The sequence below is a fragment of the Salmo trutta genome, chromosome 5 (genome assembly GCF_901001165.1).
Source record: "Salmo trutta chromosome 5, fSalTru1.1, whole genome shotgun sequence".
Classification (NCBI taxonomy): domain Eukaryota; kingdom Metazoa; phylum Chordata; class Actinopteri; order Salmoniformes; family Salmonidae; genus Salmo; species Salmo trutta.
This window is the reverse complement of record NC_042961.1, coordinates 40,073,984-40,089,449: the sequence shown is the minus strand read 5'-3', so window position 1 is coordinate 40,089,449 and position 15,466 is coordinate 40,073,984. Positions and strand designations below refer to the sequence as shown.

Sequence of the window (15,466 nt, the reverse complement as noted above, 5' to 3'; positions counted from 1 at the left end):
TACGGGCATATTCAATCTCTCCCTATCCCAGTGTGCTGTCTCCACATGCTGTGCTCAGCCTCCTCCTGTACTCCCTGTTCACCCATGACTGCGTGGCCAAGCACGCCTCCAACACAATCATCAAGTTTGCAGACGACACAACAGTACTAGGCTTGATTACCAATGATGACGAGACAGCCTACAGAGACGAGGTGAGGGCTCTGAGAGTGTGGTGCCTGGAAAACAACCTCTCACTCAACATCAAAAAAACAAAGGAGATGATCGTGGACTTCAGGAAACAACAGAGGGTGCACCCCCCATCTACATTGACGGGACCGCAGTGGAGAAGGTGGAAAGCTTCAAGTTCCTTGGCGAACACATCACTGACAAACTGAAATGGACCACCCACACAGATAGTGTGGTGAAGAAGGCACAACAGAGCCTCTTCAACCTCAGGAGGCTAAAGAAGTTTGGCTTGTCACCTAAAACCCTCACAAATTTTTACAGATGCACAATTGAAAGCATCCTGTCGGGCTGTATCACCGCCTGGTACGACAACTGCACCGCCCACAACCGCAAGGCTCTCCAGAGAGTGTTGCGGTCTGCCCAACGCATTACCGGGGGGCAAACTACCCGCCCTCCAGGACACCTACAGCACCCGATGTCACAGGAAGGCCAAAAAGATAATCAAAAGACATCAACCACCTGAATCCATTTACCCCGCTATCATCCAGAAGGCGAGGTCAGTACAGGTGCATTAAAGCTGGGACCGAGAGACTGAAAAACATCTTCTATCTCAAAGCCATCAGACTGTTAAACAGCCAATAAACAGTACATTAGAGGCTTCTGCCTATACGCATAGACTAGGAATCACTGGCCACTTTAAGGAATGGAACACTTGTCACTTTAATAATGTTTACATATCTGGCATTACTCATCTCATATGTATATACTGTTTTCTATACTATTCTACTGCATCTTAGTCCATTCCGCTCAGACATTGCTCATCCATATGTATATAGTCTTAATTAATTCCTACTGAGATGTGTGTATTGGGTATATGTTGTGTAATTTGTTAGATATTACTTGTTAGATATTACTGCACTGTCGGAGCTAGAAGCACAAGCATTTTGCTACACCCGCAATATTTTATTTTAACTTTATTTAACTAAGCAAGTTCAACAAATTCTTATTTTCAATGACGGCCTAGTGGGTTAACTGCCTGTTCAGGGGCAGAATGACAGATTTGTACCTTGTCAGCTCGGGGATTTGAACTTGCAACCTTTCGGTTACTAGTCCAATGCTCTAACCACTAGGCTACCCTGCCGCCCCAATAACATGTATGTGACCAATTTGTACAGCAAATAAACTTGACACATACACACTGCAGTCAAGGACACACACTGTAGTGTAGAATAGGGACAGTCACACCAGTGGAGGCTGTTGGAGGGAGAAATCACTGTAGAACAGGGACACTTACACACTGTCGATGTCGATGAGTTGGCTCTGGCGCTCGTTCCCCTCGGTGGTCAATAGGTCCTTGAGGTCTTTAATCTGCTCTGCCAGTTCTGGGTTTAGATTGAACTCTGCCGGGAACTCCGAAATCCAGTACCTTGATGGAGGGAGGGGAGGGAAAGAAAGAAAGAGAGAGAGAGAGATAAAGAAAGAGAGAGATAAAGAAAGAGAGAAAGAAAGAAAGAGAGAAAGAAAGAGAGAAAGAAAGAAAGAAAGAAAGAAAGAAAGAAAGAAAGAGAGAGAGAGAAAGAGAGAGAGAAAGAAAGAGAGAGAGAAAGAAAGAGAAAGAGAAAGAGAAAGAGAGAGAGAGAGAGAGAGAGAGAGAGAGAGAGAGAGAGAGAGAGAGAGAGAGAGAGAGAGAGAGAGAGAGAGAGAGAGAGAGAGAGAGAGAGAGAGAGAGAAAGAGAGAGAGAGAGAGAGAATGAGGTAGTGAGGGACAGAGAAAGAGAGAAACAGAGACAAAGTGAGGGATAAAGCAATAAAGAGACATCCCCAAGCTAACAACAAAAGCAATTGCAAATGTGTCTTACTTCACCAGGTGGCAGATTCTTGTCCTGCGTTCAGCAGAACAGCTCTCCTCCTGTGATCTGATCAACTGTTAAGGTACATAAAACATCTACAAAGACATTTCAAAAACATTCTTTAACAATCAGACGTGGCGTCACAAAATACTTAATTGCAACCAGTTTTGCACACTGGGAACATTCCATCCAACTTTCCAACATTCCATCCACCTTCCATTCCATTCACTGACACCTTAACCCTAAAAGCACCAACAGGGGGCAATTTTGACCCCAAGGGGTCATAAAGATTGTAGGACTTTTCAAGCAACTAGGTACAGACAAAAACTTTTTTTTTACCATGATTTCTATGCAAATAGAAGAAGGAAAAATTAAAATCTCTCTTTTGTATACTAGTGGTATACACAGCTAAGCTGAAAATGGACTCAATTGTAAACTTTGTGATAAAAGCACCAAATCTGGCACAGAGGTAGATGTATGTACCCTGAAAAGATAGATATGGAACCACCCCAGATGTTGGGGGGGCGTTACAGACACTATAACTAAAAAATATATATTTAAAATGTACATGCATATTTAGCTTCCAGTCAATGTCAATATACCAGGTTGAGAGTCTCATCTTTCAGAAGCAATTGGAACTGAGTTGATAGCCCATAGCATCCCAAAGTTAGAGCTAAAAGTCTGATGGCACCGTTGCACATATCGCATATAAAATCGGCCATATCGGTGGCCATTTTATGAGCTCAGATTAGCTCAATTGCCAATTTCTCAGCCTCCGAGAATTACAACACTTGAATGAATAACGGATAAATATCCATAACAAGAGGCTAAGGATGAAAAAAACATACACAAACATGTATTTTGAAACATACAATTTGTGTGAACTAGAATGTGTGAACATTTTAAAATATATGCTTATTTTGGGGGATTCAAACCATTTTCTTGTGTTATAAAAGGTTAACAAATAAAAAGTGTTCCTGCTTGCAATTATTACCAAAAATGACACTTGGTGCATTTAAACCAAAAAATACACTGAGTACACAAAGCATTATGAACACCTGCTATTTCTATGACATAGACTGACCAGGTGAATACAGGTGAAAGCTATGATCTCTTATTGATGTCACTTGTTAAATCCACTTCCAATCAATGTAGATGAAAGGGAGGAGACAGGATAAAGAAGGATTTTTAAGCGTTGAGACAATTGGGACATTAATTGTTGCGCATGCGTGCCATTCAGAGAGTGAATGGGCAAGACAAGATTTAAGTGCCTTTGAACGGAGTATGGTTGTAGGTGCCAGGAGCACCGGTTTGTCAAGAACTGCATCGCTGCTGGGTTTTTCCACGCTCAACAGTTTCCTGTGTGTATCAAAAACGGTCCACCACCCATAGGACATCCAGACAACTGTGGGAAGCTTGGAGTCAACATGGGCCAGCGTCCATGTGGAACGCTTTCAACACCTCGTAGAGTCCACGCCCCGACGAATTGAGGCTGTTCCGACGGCAAAGGGAGCCGGTGCAACTGAATATTATGAAGGTGTTCTTAATGTTTGGTATACTCAGTGCTTGTGGGTGCTTTTAGGGTTAAAGAGTATATGTGTTGTTCTTACAGTTGCTGTCAACACCTGATAAGCCATAAGCAGGTGCCTGATGGCGAAGGATACTTGAGCAGTAGTTTCTTAGCCATGTCGGTGGATGGGAGGTACCAAGGGTGCATCATGAGGAACATGCGCACTACAGAAGGGTCCTTCAAAGTGCCCTTCTCATCTGAAAGAGGACAGACGCATTCTCGTCACACAACAGCCCTTTTTGTGTCCCTTTACACTAAAAGAGCAGTCAGCCAAAAGTGTTTCTGCAAATAAGACAACCAATTACTATTGATTTGAGACTGACAACATTAGCAATTTATGGTGGTGCATGGACATATGGGAAATTGCTATCTATTCCTAGAAACGTTCTTCTCCTTCCAATCCGTTCCTGGAAATAAAATGCTATTCTGAATGCACAAAGACTAGGCTGTTTACTTACACCAGGCCCCTCAAACCCTGTTGCTGGAGAGCTAGTGCTAGCCTCCTGTAGGTTTTCGCGTCAACCCCAGTTTGAACTAATCTGATTAATCTTATCAACCAACTAATTATTATTAGAATCGGGTGCGCTAGATTAGGGTTGGAGCGAAAACCTAAAGGAGTGTAGCTCTCCGGGAACAGGGTTGGAGAGCCCTAATTTTGACATTGAGTAGCAGGTATATTTGAGTGTTCATAGGTAAATAAAGAGACTGACCGAAGGCTTGGATGCACACTTCCACCAGCTCATCCACCGTTGCAGCCCCATCTAAAGATATGGGCTCCATCTTTCTCCTTCTCCTCTAGTCCTCTTGTTTTCCACTTCAGTGACACTCCTGAGCACAAAAAGAGGAAAAAGGGATTGCACGGAAACAAAAATTTCACCCAAGGAATTCTACTCCTGTTCAAAAAGATGAGAGCATTGCCTAGTAAGAAAGAGAAAGCATTGCTGCATGGTTTGAATGGTTGCCAGTAATGGTCTGTTATGTTGCTCGGATCTGGTGATGCAAGATATCCAGGAAGTATGAAGGAAATGTTGACAAAAATCTAACAATGGAATTAAAACAATAACATGTCTGGATACTGATGGATTGCAGTTGGGTTGCATTTGAAAACAGCATACTGCAGCAAACCAACTTCCGTAAGTGATATATAACTAATTTGTCAGATCAGGTGACTCTACGGAGGTGTTTAACCGGTTAATGTCACTATTCTGATAAGACCAGCTTTCGGACCAAGTACAGTACAGTCGGAAGTTTACATGCACCTTAGCCAAATACATTTAAACTCTTTCCACAATTCCTGACATTTAATCCTAGTAAAGATTCCCTGTCTTAGTTCAGTTAGGATCACCACTTTATTTTAAGAACGTGAAATGTCAGAATAATAGTAGAGAATGATTTATTTCAGCTTTTAGTTCTTTCATCACATTCCCAGTGGGTCAGAAGTTTACATACACTCGATTAGTATTTGGTAGCATTGCCTTTAAATTGTTTAACTTGGGTCAAACGTTTCAGGTAGCCTTCCATCAGCTTCCCACAATAAGTTGTGAATTTTGGCCCATTCCTCCTGACAGAACTGATGTAACTGAGTCAGGTTTGTAGGCCTCCTTGCTAGCACACGCTTTTTCAGTTCTGCCCACAAATGTTCTAATGGATTGAGGTCAGGGCTTTGTGATGACCACTCCAATGCCTTGACTTTGTTGCCCTTAAGCCATTTTGCCACAATTTTGGAAGTATGCTTGGGGTCATTGTCCATTTGGAAGACCCATTTGCGACCAAGCTTCAACTTCCTGACTGATGTCTTGAGATGTTGCTTCAATATATCGACATAATTGTCCTCTTTCATGAAGCCATCTATTTTGTGAAGTGCACCAGTCCCTCCTGCAGCAAAGCACAGCCACAACATGATGCTGCCACCCCCGTGCTTCACGGTTGGAATGGTGTTCTTCGGCTTGCAAGCCTCCCCCTTTTTCCTCCAAACATAACAATGGTCATTATGGCCAAACAGTTCTATTGCTGTTTCATCAGACCAGAGGACATTTCTCCAAAAAGTACCATCTTTGTCCCCATGTGCAGTTGCAAACCATAGTCTGGCTTTTTTATGGCGGTTTTGTAGCAGTGGCTTTTTCCTTGCTGAGCGGCCTTTCAGGTTGTCAATATAGGACTTGTTTTACTGTGGATATAGATACTTTTGTACCTGTTTCCTCCAGCATCTTCACAAGGTCCTTTGCTGTTGTTCTGGGATTAATTTGCACTTTTCACACCAAAGTACGTTCATCTCTAGAAGACAGAACACGTCTCCTTCCTGAGCAGTATGACGGCTGTGTGGTCCCATGGTGTTTATACTTGCGTACTATTGTTTGTACAGATGAACATGGTACCTTCAGGCATTTGGAAATTGCTTCCAAGGATGAACCAGACTTGTTGAGGTCTACAATTTTTTTTCTGAGGTCTTGGCTGATTTCTTTTGATTTTCCCATTATGTCAAGCAGAGGCACTGAGTTTGAAAGTAGGTCTTGAAATACTTCCACAGGTACACCTCCAATTGATTCAAATGATGTAAATTAGCCTATCAGAAGCTTCTAAAGCCATGACATCATTTTCTTGAATTTTCCAAGCTGTTTAAAGGCACAGTCAACTTAGTGTATGCAAACTTCTGACCCACTGGAATTGTGATACAGTGAATTATAAGTGAAATAATCTGTCTGTAACCAATTGTTGGAAAGATTACTTGTGTCATGCACAAAGTAGATGTCCTAACCAACTGGCCAAAACTATAGTTTGTTAAGAAGAAATTTGTGGAGTGGTTGAAAAACTAGTTTTAATGACTCCAACCTAAGTGCATGTAAACTTCCGACTTCAGCTGTACATCATGTGTTTTTTATAGTACGTACAAGGAAACGTATTGAGTTTTTTTTAGGGACACGACATGAAACTTACTGAGAAACCCACCAGACACAGCTGGCACTACAGTCAGCCTCTCAATAACCCCCTTTCACCCAGAAACCACAACTTTTCACTTCCTGAAATAACTCTGTAGTCATTAATTAAAACAGCCATGCAACGCAGTTTTTCCTCCACACGGGAAATAATACAAGGTTTGTCAATAGTCTCACCCTGTGGTTCCACATTCAAAATAAACTGTTATCCTGTTTTTTTTTTCTTAGTATGCTATTTTAGTGAGGTACTGCTCAGCGGGGTGCCATGGCAACACATCCTCATGCCCACCCTCCCTATACACACACATGCATGCTCAACACAACACACACACACACACACACACACACACAGGTGCCACCACAGTAGTGCTGAGCGATTAGCGCTTTTTCAGTTCCGTTACAGTTCGACTATCAAAAAATTGCCACGTTTTCGATTTCGATAATAAATAAAAATGAATACATTTAAATAAAATGAAATAATGACATTACAATGATTGGAATTTCCATTAAAAAACTCTACAAAGCCAAAAATGGTGAACATTCAATTACCAAAACTATTCAAATAGTCCATTGTCTGTCAGGTCCCCATTGGGTAGACATCAATTAAAAAAAAGATATTACAATGAAATAAAAGATTTCAGTTGTGTATATAATTACACAATTTTTTTATTTGATTACTTTATTATTTTTAATTCTTTCAATTCATCATCTCATCTCTGCACCGGCAGTATGCGTCAGCCAGCAAGGCCATGTAACAGTATCTGCTCCCCATACTTTACTCTCTTTAGTCATTCTATTTAGCTAGCCTGCCTAAGTACGTTGCAGAGCCGTCTGACAAAATCATTTCACTAGTTCTTCAAAGTAGATAAGACATAATTTCACGAACTGCCTCTGTCCCTCCCATCATTGTTTTATGTACATTCCCCTCTCATGCGGTCTGTGTGTATCTAACCTAAACGCCTCGATCACACCGACAATGATGGATTTTGGTACACCAGAAGTACATCCATTTCCAATGGAACACTGCGTTTCCCTTGCAGCACTGCGTTGCAGTGCGTTCTGTGTGGTGCATACGCTGGATTTATCGAACGTACGCGCCAAAGTGTATGCGTTGACGGCTTTACAGAATTGGTAGCAGAAGGTGAATGTTGAACTTTTGTTGCAAACATATCCAGATGATGCTGCATACCATTTTGCGCAGGACACTGTTGGTGTGATCGAGGGCGTAACGTAGCAGGCGTAGAAGTGTATCCATCCAAAGATCTGTATATAATGACGAGATGCTCATGTCGCCGCCCTAACAATGGGAGTTGTTATCTCAAAGGCGGAAAGGCATGCGACACGCTTAGGTCTTATATAAACCCATATAAACGCATTGGGCCCATTTGACAGATTTTGGCGAAAGTATGTTTCACTCTCGCCGTCTCTGTCAGAGATGGAAAAACCTGGCACAATGGATTATGGTCATTGACCACGTTTCTGCGCTGAACTTGGTTGAATATTTGCTTAACAAAAACTACAACTCCCTTCAGCCCAGCGTCCCACATAGTTCTTGACTAGATTTCTCTCTTGAAACAATTTAAATAAGAATTTGTTCTTGACTAACTTGCCTAGATAAATAAAGGTTAAATAAAATAAAAAATATTATGGCAAGAACAGCTCAAATAAGCAAAGATAAATGACAGTCCATCCTTACTTTAAGACATGAAGAAAGTCAGTCAATCCGGAACATTTCAAGAATTTTGAACGTTTCTTCAAGTGCAGTCGCAAACACCATCTAGCGCTATTATGAAACTGGCTCTCATGAATACCGCCACAGGAAAGGAAAACCCCGAGTTACCTCTGCTGCAGAGGATAAGTTCATTAGAGTTACCAGCCTCAGAAGGCATTCATTAAATGCACCTCAAATTGCAGCTCAAATAAATGCTTCAGAGTTCAAGTAACAGACATCTCAACATCAACTGTTCAGAGAAGACTGCGGGAGTCAAGACTTCATGGTCGAATTTCTGCAAAGAAACCACTACTAAAGAACACCAATAAGAAAACATTTGCTTGGGCCAAGAAACACGAGCAATGGACATTAGACTTGTGAAAATCGGTCCTTTGGTCTGAAGACTCCAAATTTGACATTCTTGGTTCCAACCGCCGTGCCTTTGTGAGATGCAGAGTAGGTGAACGGATGATCTCTGCATGTGTGGTTCTCACCGTGAAGCATGGAGGTGGTGTGATGGTGCTTTGCTGGTGACCCTGTCTGTGATTTATTTAGAATTCAAGGCACACTTAACCAGCATGGCTACCACAGCATTCTGCAGCGATACGACATCCCATCAGGGGGGACTATAATTTGTTTTTTAACAGGACAATGACCCAGCACACACCTCCAGGCTGTGTAAGAGTTATTTGACCAAGAAGGAGTGTGATGGAGTGTTGCATCAGATGACCTGGCCTCCACAATCACCCGACCTCAACCCAATTGAGATGGTTTGGGATGAGTCGGACCGGAGAGTGAAGGAAAAGCAGCCCACAAGTGTTAAGCATTTGTGGGAACTCCTTCAAGACTGTTGGAAAATAATTCCAGGTGACTACCTCATAAAGCTGGTTGAGAGAATGCCAGGAGTGTGCAAAGCTGTCATCAAGGCAAAGGTTGGCTACTTTGAAGAATCTCAAATATAAAATATTTTTTGTTTGTTTAACACTTATATAAAAATATATTTTAAAAAATTAAGAAAAACCCTTGAATGAGTAGGTGTTTATATATATATACACAAAACATCATTTTTTAAAATACACACACACACACACACACACACACACACACACACACACACACACACACAAAGTGCATTAGGAAAGTAGACCCCTTGACTTTCTACATTTTAAGTTAGCTTTATTAAAAAATTGATAAAATTAAAAACTTCATCTACACACAATACCCCATAATGACTAAGTGAAAACATGTTTGTAGACATTTTTGCAAATGTATTGAAATAAAGAATAGAAATAACTTATTTACATAAGTATTTAGACCCTTTGCTATAAGACTCAAAATTGAGCTCCGGTACATCCTGTTTCCATTGATCATCCTTGAGATGTTTTCTACAACTTGATTGGAGTCCACCTGTGGTAAATTCAATTGATTTGACATGATTTGGAAAGGCACACACCTGTCTATGTAAGGTTCCACAGTTGACAGTGCATGTCAGAGCAAAAACCAAGCCATGAGGTTGATGGAATTGTCCGTAGAGCTCAGAGACAGGATCATGTCGAGGCACAGATCTGGGGAAGGGTACCAAAATATTTCTGCAGCATTGAAGGTCCCCAAAAAAAACAAAGTGGCCTCCATCATTCTTAAATGGAAGAAATTTGGAACCACCAAGACTCTTCCTAGAGCTGGCAGCCCAGCCAAACTGAGATATTGGGGGAGAAGGGCCTTGGTCAGGAAGGTGACCGAGAACTCGATGGTCACTTTGACAGAGCTCCAGAGTTCCTCTGTGGAGATGGGAAAACTTCCAGAAGGACAACCATCTCTGCAACGGCTGGGCGAGTAGTCAGGATCGAGGGAAAGATGAACGGAGCAACGTACAGAGAGCTCCTTGATGAAAACCTGCTCCAGAGCGCTAAAGGATCTCAGCACACAGCCAAGACAACGCAGATGTGGCTTCGGGACAAGTCTCTGAATGTCCTTGAGTGGCCCACCCAGAGCCCGGATTTGCACCCGATCTAACATCTCTGGAGAGACCTGAAAGTAGCTGTGCAGTGACACTCCCCATCCAACCTGACAGAGCTCGAGAGGATCTGCAGAGAAGAATCGGAGAAACTCCCCGAATACAGGTGTGCCAAGCTTGTAGCGTCATACCTTAGACTTGAGTCTGCAATCGTTGCCAAAGGTGCTTCAACAAAGTACTGAGTAAAGGGTCTGAATACTTATGAAAATGTGATCTCAGTTGTTTTTTAATATATTTGCAAACATTTCCAAAAACATGTTTTTGCTTTGTCATTATGGGGTATTGTGTAGATTGATGAGGGTGGGTATTTAATTCATTTTAGAATAAGGCTGTAACATAACAATGTGGAAAAAGTCAAGGGGTCTGAATACTTTCCGAATGCACTGTATAGGTTTCTAAATAACATTCTTAGAATGTTAAAGTTGTGTTTTTTATGTTAAGTTCTGAGAACGGAATACTCCCAGAATATTGTCAAGAACTGACATAAGAGAACCAGATTCTGAGAACATCACTTAAGTCACTCCATTTTTTTGAACATTTCCAGAATGTAGTTGTGTGGAAGTACTGAAATTTCCACAGAAGAATGTTGTTTAACGTTCTCTGAACAATGAGAACATGACTTTAAATAAAACCATGAGGAAACCTGTTTTAAACATTATGCTAAAGCACTGAAATTCCCACAGAAGAACATTGTTCCTTAATGATCTCTGAACTATTTGAAAACATTCCCAATGTCTAACCAGTTGGAGAACATTCATAGAACATTACCATAGTTGAAATGACATGTAACCACGTTAGAACTTTTTGGAAACCTTCTGTTAAAGTAATGAAATACCAAGAAAATAACATTTTTTGTCAAGTTCCTTAAATGTTCTGAGAATGTTCCAAAGCCAAGCAACTATCCTGCACCATCCGCAGAAAGATGTGGGAAGTTTGTATGCAAAATAACACTGTTGTCATGTTTATGGCACAGTGAATTACAACTTGTGAGGTAGATTATGGTTTGTAATCAGTCAGGAGATAAAACATGCCATTAGCAACTAAACCGACAGTGGAGAACAGTGGAGAACTCTGAGGTTACAGCATATGTTCCTCCTCCACTTACTAAGGTGACCGTGAAACTGCCACAAAATTCACATTAGCCCCAAGGTTTGATTGTTTTTAGATGTTGTAGATATACAAGTATGTGCATTAGGTCTCTACTGCATTAGAGGAGTAGAGATAGAGGGATGGGGCGTGTGTGTGTTAGGACTCTAGGCTGCACCAGCCAGAAGGGTGGTCTTTGGTGGTTGGTTGCGTGGGAATGGAGAGGCACTGCAGCAAAAGTGTGTGTGTGTCACAAAAGAAAGACGCTTTCTTCCCCTGGCTGATTCTGCTGCAGAGCGGTGGGTGGACACGCTCAATTACAGGCTTCACCAGCAGTCTGAAACACACACACACACAGGGGGAAGCGAAGGAGAGAGACTGAGAAAGAGCGAGAGAGGAATGAGAAAAAGGAGAGATAGATGGGGAGAGGAAGACCTCTAAAGCCACTCACCATCAGTCAGTAAGAGCAGTAATGAAAGAGCCCTGCTGCCATACAGTAAGCCCAGTACCATCTCCATATGAACACAATAAGACCTGACAATATACTCTGTCATAGACCAGGTTTCCATCAAACCTTTTTATCTGAGTAAAGTACTGTACATGTCGGATAAAAAGAAATGTAATGGACAGGCCTGATGGAAACAGAAGTTTTTTGGTAAACTTCACAAATGTCGACTAATCAAAATCCATTAGACAAGGTAGGATCTTTTAGTGTTGGTCAAATTAATTGTGCAAGAGATGTCGGTGCACAGATATATTATACAACGGGTGCGTCTAATCCTGAATCCAGTTTGACGTGATTGTGTCACTGTAGCTGTGCTCCTCTGAACAACAATGTCCTGACGAGTGAGCACATTTTCTACACCAGGCAAAATCGCGCCTCATTAGCTCATTGTTGTGGATGTATCCAAATAAAATGTCACTACTTTGCTGTTATTCTGGCTGCACTTTTTGACGTGACTAAGTTTGCCGTAGTTGGCTAGCTAGCAAGCAAGGGATAAGAACGTTGCCAGCCAGTATGGCAATGGAACATTTAGAACAAACGACTGGGTCGTGTCCATGTACATGGGAATTTAATAACTGTAAAAAGTTTTTGTTTTTTTATGTGCACTACGTCATCACGCACAGCCTTGTATCTGCAACAAGCCAATTTGATGGAAACATCTCTGGTTGGAAAATGTGAATATTGTTTATTAGAGGTCGACCGATTAATCGGAATGGCCGATTAATTAGGGCCGATTTCAAGTTTTCATAACAATCGGTAATCGGTATTTTTGGCCACCTATTTGCAAAAAAAAATTTACACCTTTATTTAACTAGGCAAGTCAGATTAAGAACACATTCTTATTTTCAATGACGGCCTAGGAACGGGGGTTAACTGCCTTGTTCAGGGGGGATTCGGGGATTCGTTTTTGCAACCTTCTGGTTACTAGTCCAACGCTCTAACCACCTGCCTTACATTGCACTCCACGAGGACTACCTGTTACGTGAGGGCAGCAAGAAGCCAAGGTAAGTTGCTAGCTAGCAATAAACTTATCTTATAAAAAACTCTCAATCTTAACATAATCACTAGTTGGTTCACATGGTTGATGATATTATTAGTTTATCTAACGTGTCCTGCGTTGCATATAATCAATGTTTCTCATCGAATCACAGCCTACTTCGCCAAACGGGTGATGATTTAACAAGCGCATTTGCGAAAAAAGCACTGTCGTTGCACCAATGTACCTATCCATAAACATCAATGCCTTTCTTTAAAATCAATACACAAGTATATATTTTTAAACCTGCATATTTAGTTAATATTGCCTGATAACATGAAATTGTGTCCCTGCTCTTGCGTTCATTGCCTGGCTCGTTGCGAACTAATTTGCCAGAATTTTACGTAATTATGACATACCATTGAAGGTTGTGAAATGTAACAGGAATATTTAGACTTAGGGATGCCACCCATTTAGACTTAGGGATGCCACCCATTTTTTCGAGATGATAGTTTCCGGATTCGACCATATTAATGACCTAAGGCTCGTATTTCTGTGTGTTTATTATATTATAATTAAGTCTATGATTTGATAGAGCAGTCTGACTGAGCGGTGGTAGGCACCAGCAGGCTCGTAAGCATTCATTCAAACAGCACTTTCGTGTGTTTTGCCAGCATCTCTTCGCAATGCATTGCGCTGTTTATGACTTCAAGCCTGTCAACTCCCAAGATTAGGCTGGTGTAACCGATGTGAAATGGCTAGCTAGTTAGCGGGTGTGCGCTAATAGCGTTTCAAACGTCACTCGCTCTGAGACTTGGAGTAGTTGTTCCCCTTCCTCAATATGGGTAACGCTGCTTCGAGGGTGGCTGTTGTTGATGTGTTCCTGATTCGAGCCCAGGTAGGAGGGAGGGACGGAAGCTATACTGTTACACTGGCAATACTAAAGTGCCTATAAGAACATCCAATAGTCAAAGGTATATGAAATACAAATCGTATAGAGAGAAATAGTCCTATAATAACTACAGCCTAAAATTTCTTACCTGGGAATATTGAAGACTCATGTTAAAAGGAACCACCAGCTTTCATATGTTCCCATGTTCTGAGCAAGGCACGTAAACGTTAGCTTTCTTACATGGCACATATTGCACTTTTACTTTCTTCTCCAACACTTTGTTTTTGCGTTATTTAAACCAAATTGAACATGTTTCATTATTTATTTGAGGCTAAATTGATTTTATTGATGTATTATATTAAGTTAAAATAAGTGTTCATTCAGTATTGTTGTAATTGTGATTATTACAAATAAATAAAAAATAAAAATCGGCCGATTAATCGGTATCGGCCTTTTTTGGTCCACCAATAACCTGTATCGGCGTTGAAAAATCATAATCGGCCGACCTCTACTGTTTATATCCGGATTTTTGAATATTCACATGAAAATCTGTCACCAATTGGATGGAAACCTAGCTAGTGACAAACATGAATCTGTAACCTGAAGACATCCTCAAGGTTTCACCACGTCATTCAATACGGTCATGTGTTGTTCTCTGAAATCTGTTTTACAGCTAACAATACTGCATCCGATCACAAACTTTCCCTAGTCTGAGTTAAGTAAATCACGTTTCAGTGCAGCTGTCCTTGAGTAGTTGACAATAAACCTTCAACAAGTGTGCTAAATTGAGGAAGCTAGAAAATACCCCAGAAATATGCCAGAGTGGGCTTTATTTAAAAATAGTGTAAAAAGAACAGAAGTGGTCTCCAAATGTGTGGTACCACAAGTTTCACTTCCCTGTTCTTCCATGTTTGGAGCCTTGCTCTTTTCAACACAGTCTGATCTTGTGAGGAGATCAATGTTCCCGGTTGTCTATTTTGCAGTCACACTACATGGGCATCTTAGAACATTGCTATAACATAATTGATTTCTCAACCAAACAATAAGCAGGATTTGGATCTTTCCAGAGTTTACCAAACATTGTGAGATCTGATACAGTTGAAGTCGGAAGTTTACATACACTTAGGTTGGAGTCATTAAAACTTGTTTTTCAACCACTCCACAAATTTCTTGTTAACAAACTATAGTTTTGGCAAGTCGGTTAGGACATCTACTTTGTGCAATTTTTCCAACAATTGTTTACAGACAGATTATGTCACTTAATCACAATTCCAGTGGGTCAGACATTTACATACACTAAGTTGACTGTGCCTTTAAACGGCTTGGAAAATTCCAGAAAATGATGTCATGGCTTTAGAAGCTTCTGATAGGCTAATTGACATCATTTGAGTCAATTGGAGGTGTACCTGTGGATGTATTTCAAGGCCTACCTTTAAACTCAGTGCCTCTTTGCTTGACATCATGAGAAATTCAAAAGAAATCAGCCAAGTCCTCAGAAAACTATTTTTAGACCTCCACAAGTCTGGTTCATCCTTGGGAGCAATTTCCGAATGCCTGAAGGTACCACGTTAATCTGTACAAACAATAGTACGCAAGTATAAACACCATGGGATCACGCAGCCGTCAAACTGCTCAGGAAGGAGACGCGTTCTGTCTCCTAAAGATGAACGTACTTTGGTGCGAAAAGTGCAGCCACTGCTCCAAAACCGCCATAAAAAAGCCAGACTACAGTTTGCAACTGCACATGGGGACAAAGATCGTACT

The 15,466-nt window shown here is 41.2% G+C and overlaps 1 protein-coding gene across 5 annotated transcripts in view; it reads right to left on the bottom strand.

Moving 5' to 3' along the window:
* The window catches only part of LOC115194151 (RAS guanyl-releasing protein 2), a 90,831-nt gene that overhangs the window by 34,292 nt on the left and 41,073 nt on the right, over positions 1-15,466 (bottom strand). For all 5 annotated transcript variants that reach the window (XM_029753590.1, XM_029753593.1, XM_029753592.1 and 2 more), the window contains 4 exons: positions 4,296-4,413; positions 3,680-3,782; positions 2,025-2,081; positions 1,460-1,591 (listed from right to left, as the gene is read on the bottom strand). In XM_029753590.1, the coding sequence (XP_029609450.1) occupies positions 1,460-1,591; positions 2,025-2,081; positions 3,680-3,782; positions 4,296-4,365 (362 nt within the window). In that variant the 5' untranslated portion in view covers positions 4,366-4,413. The remainder of the gene's footprint in view (positions 1-1,459; positions 1,592-2,024; positions 2,082-3,679; positions 3,783-4,295; positions 4,414-15,466) is intronic.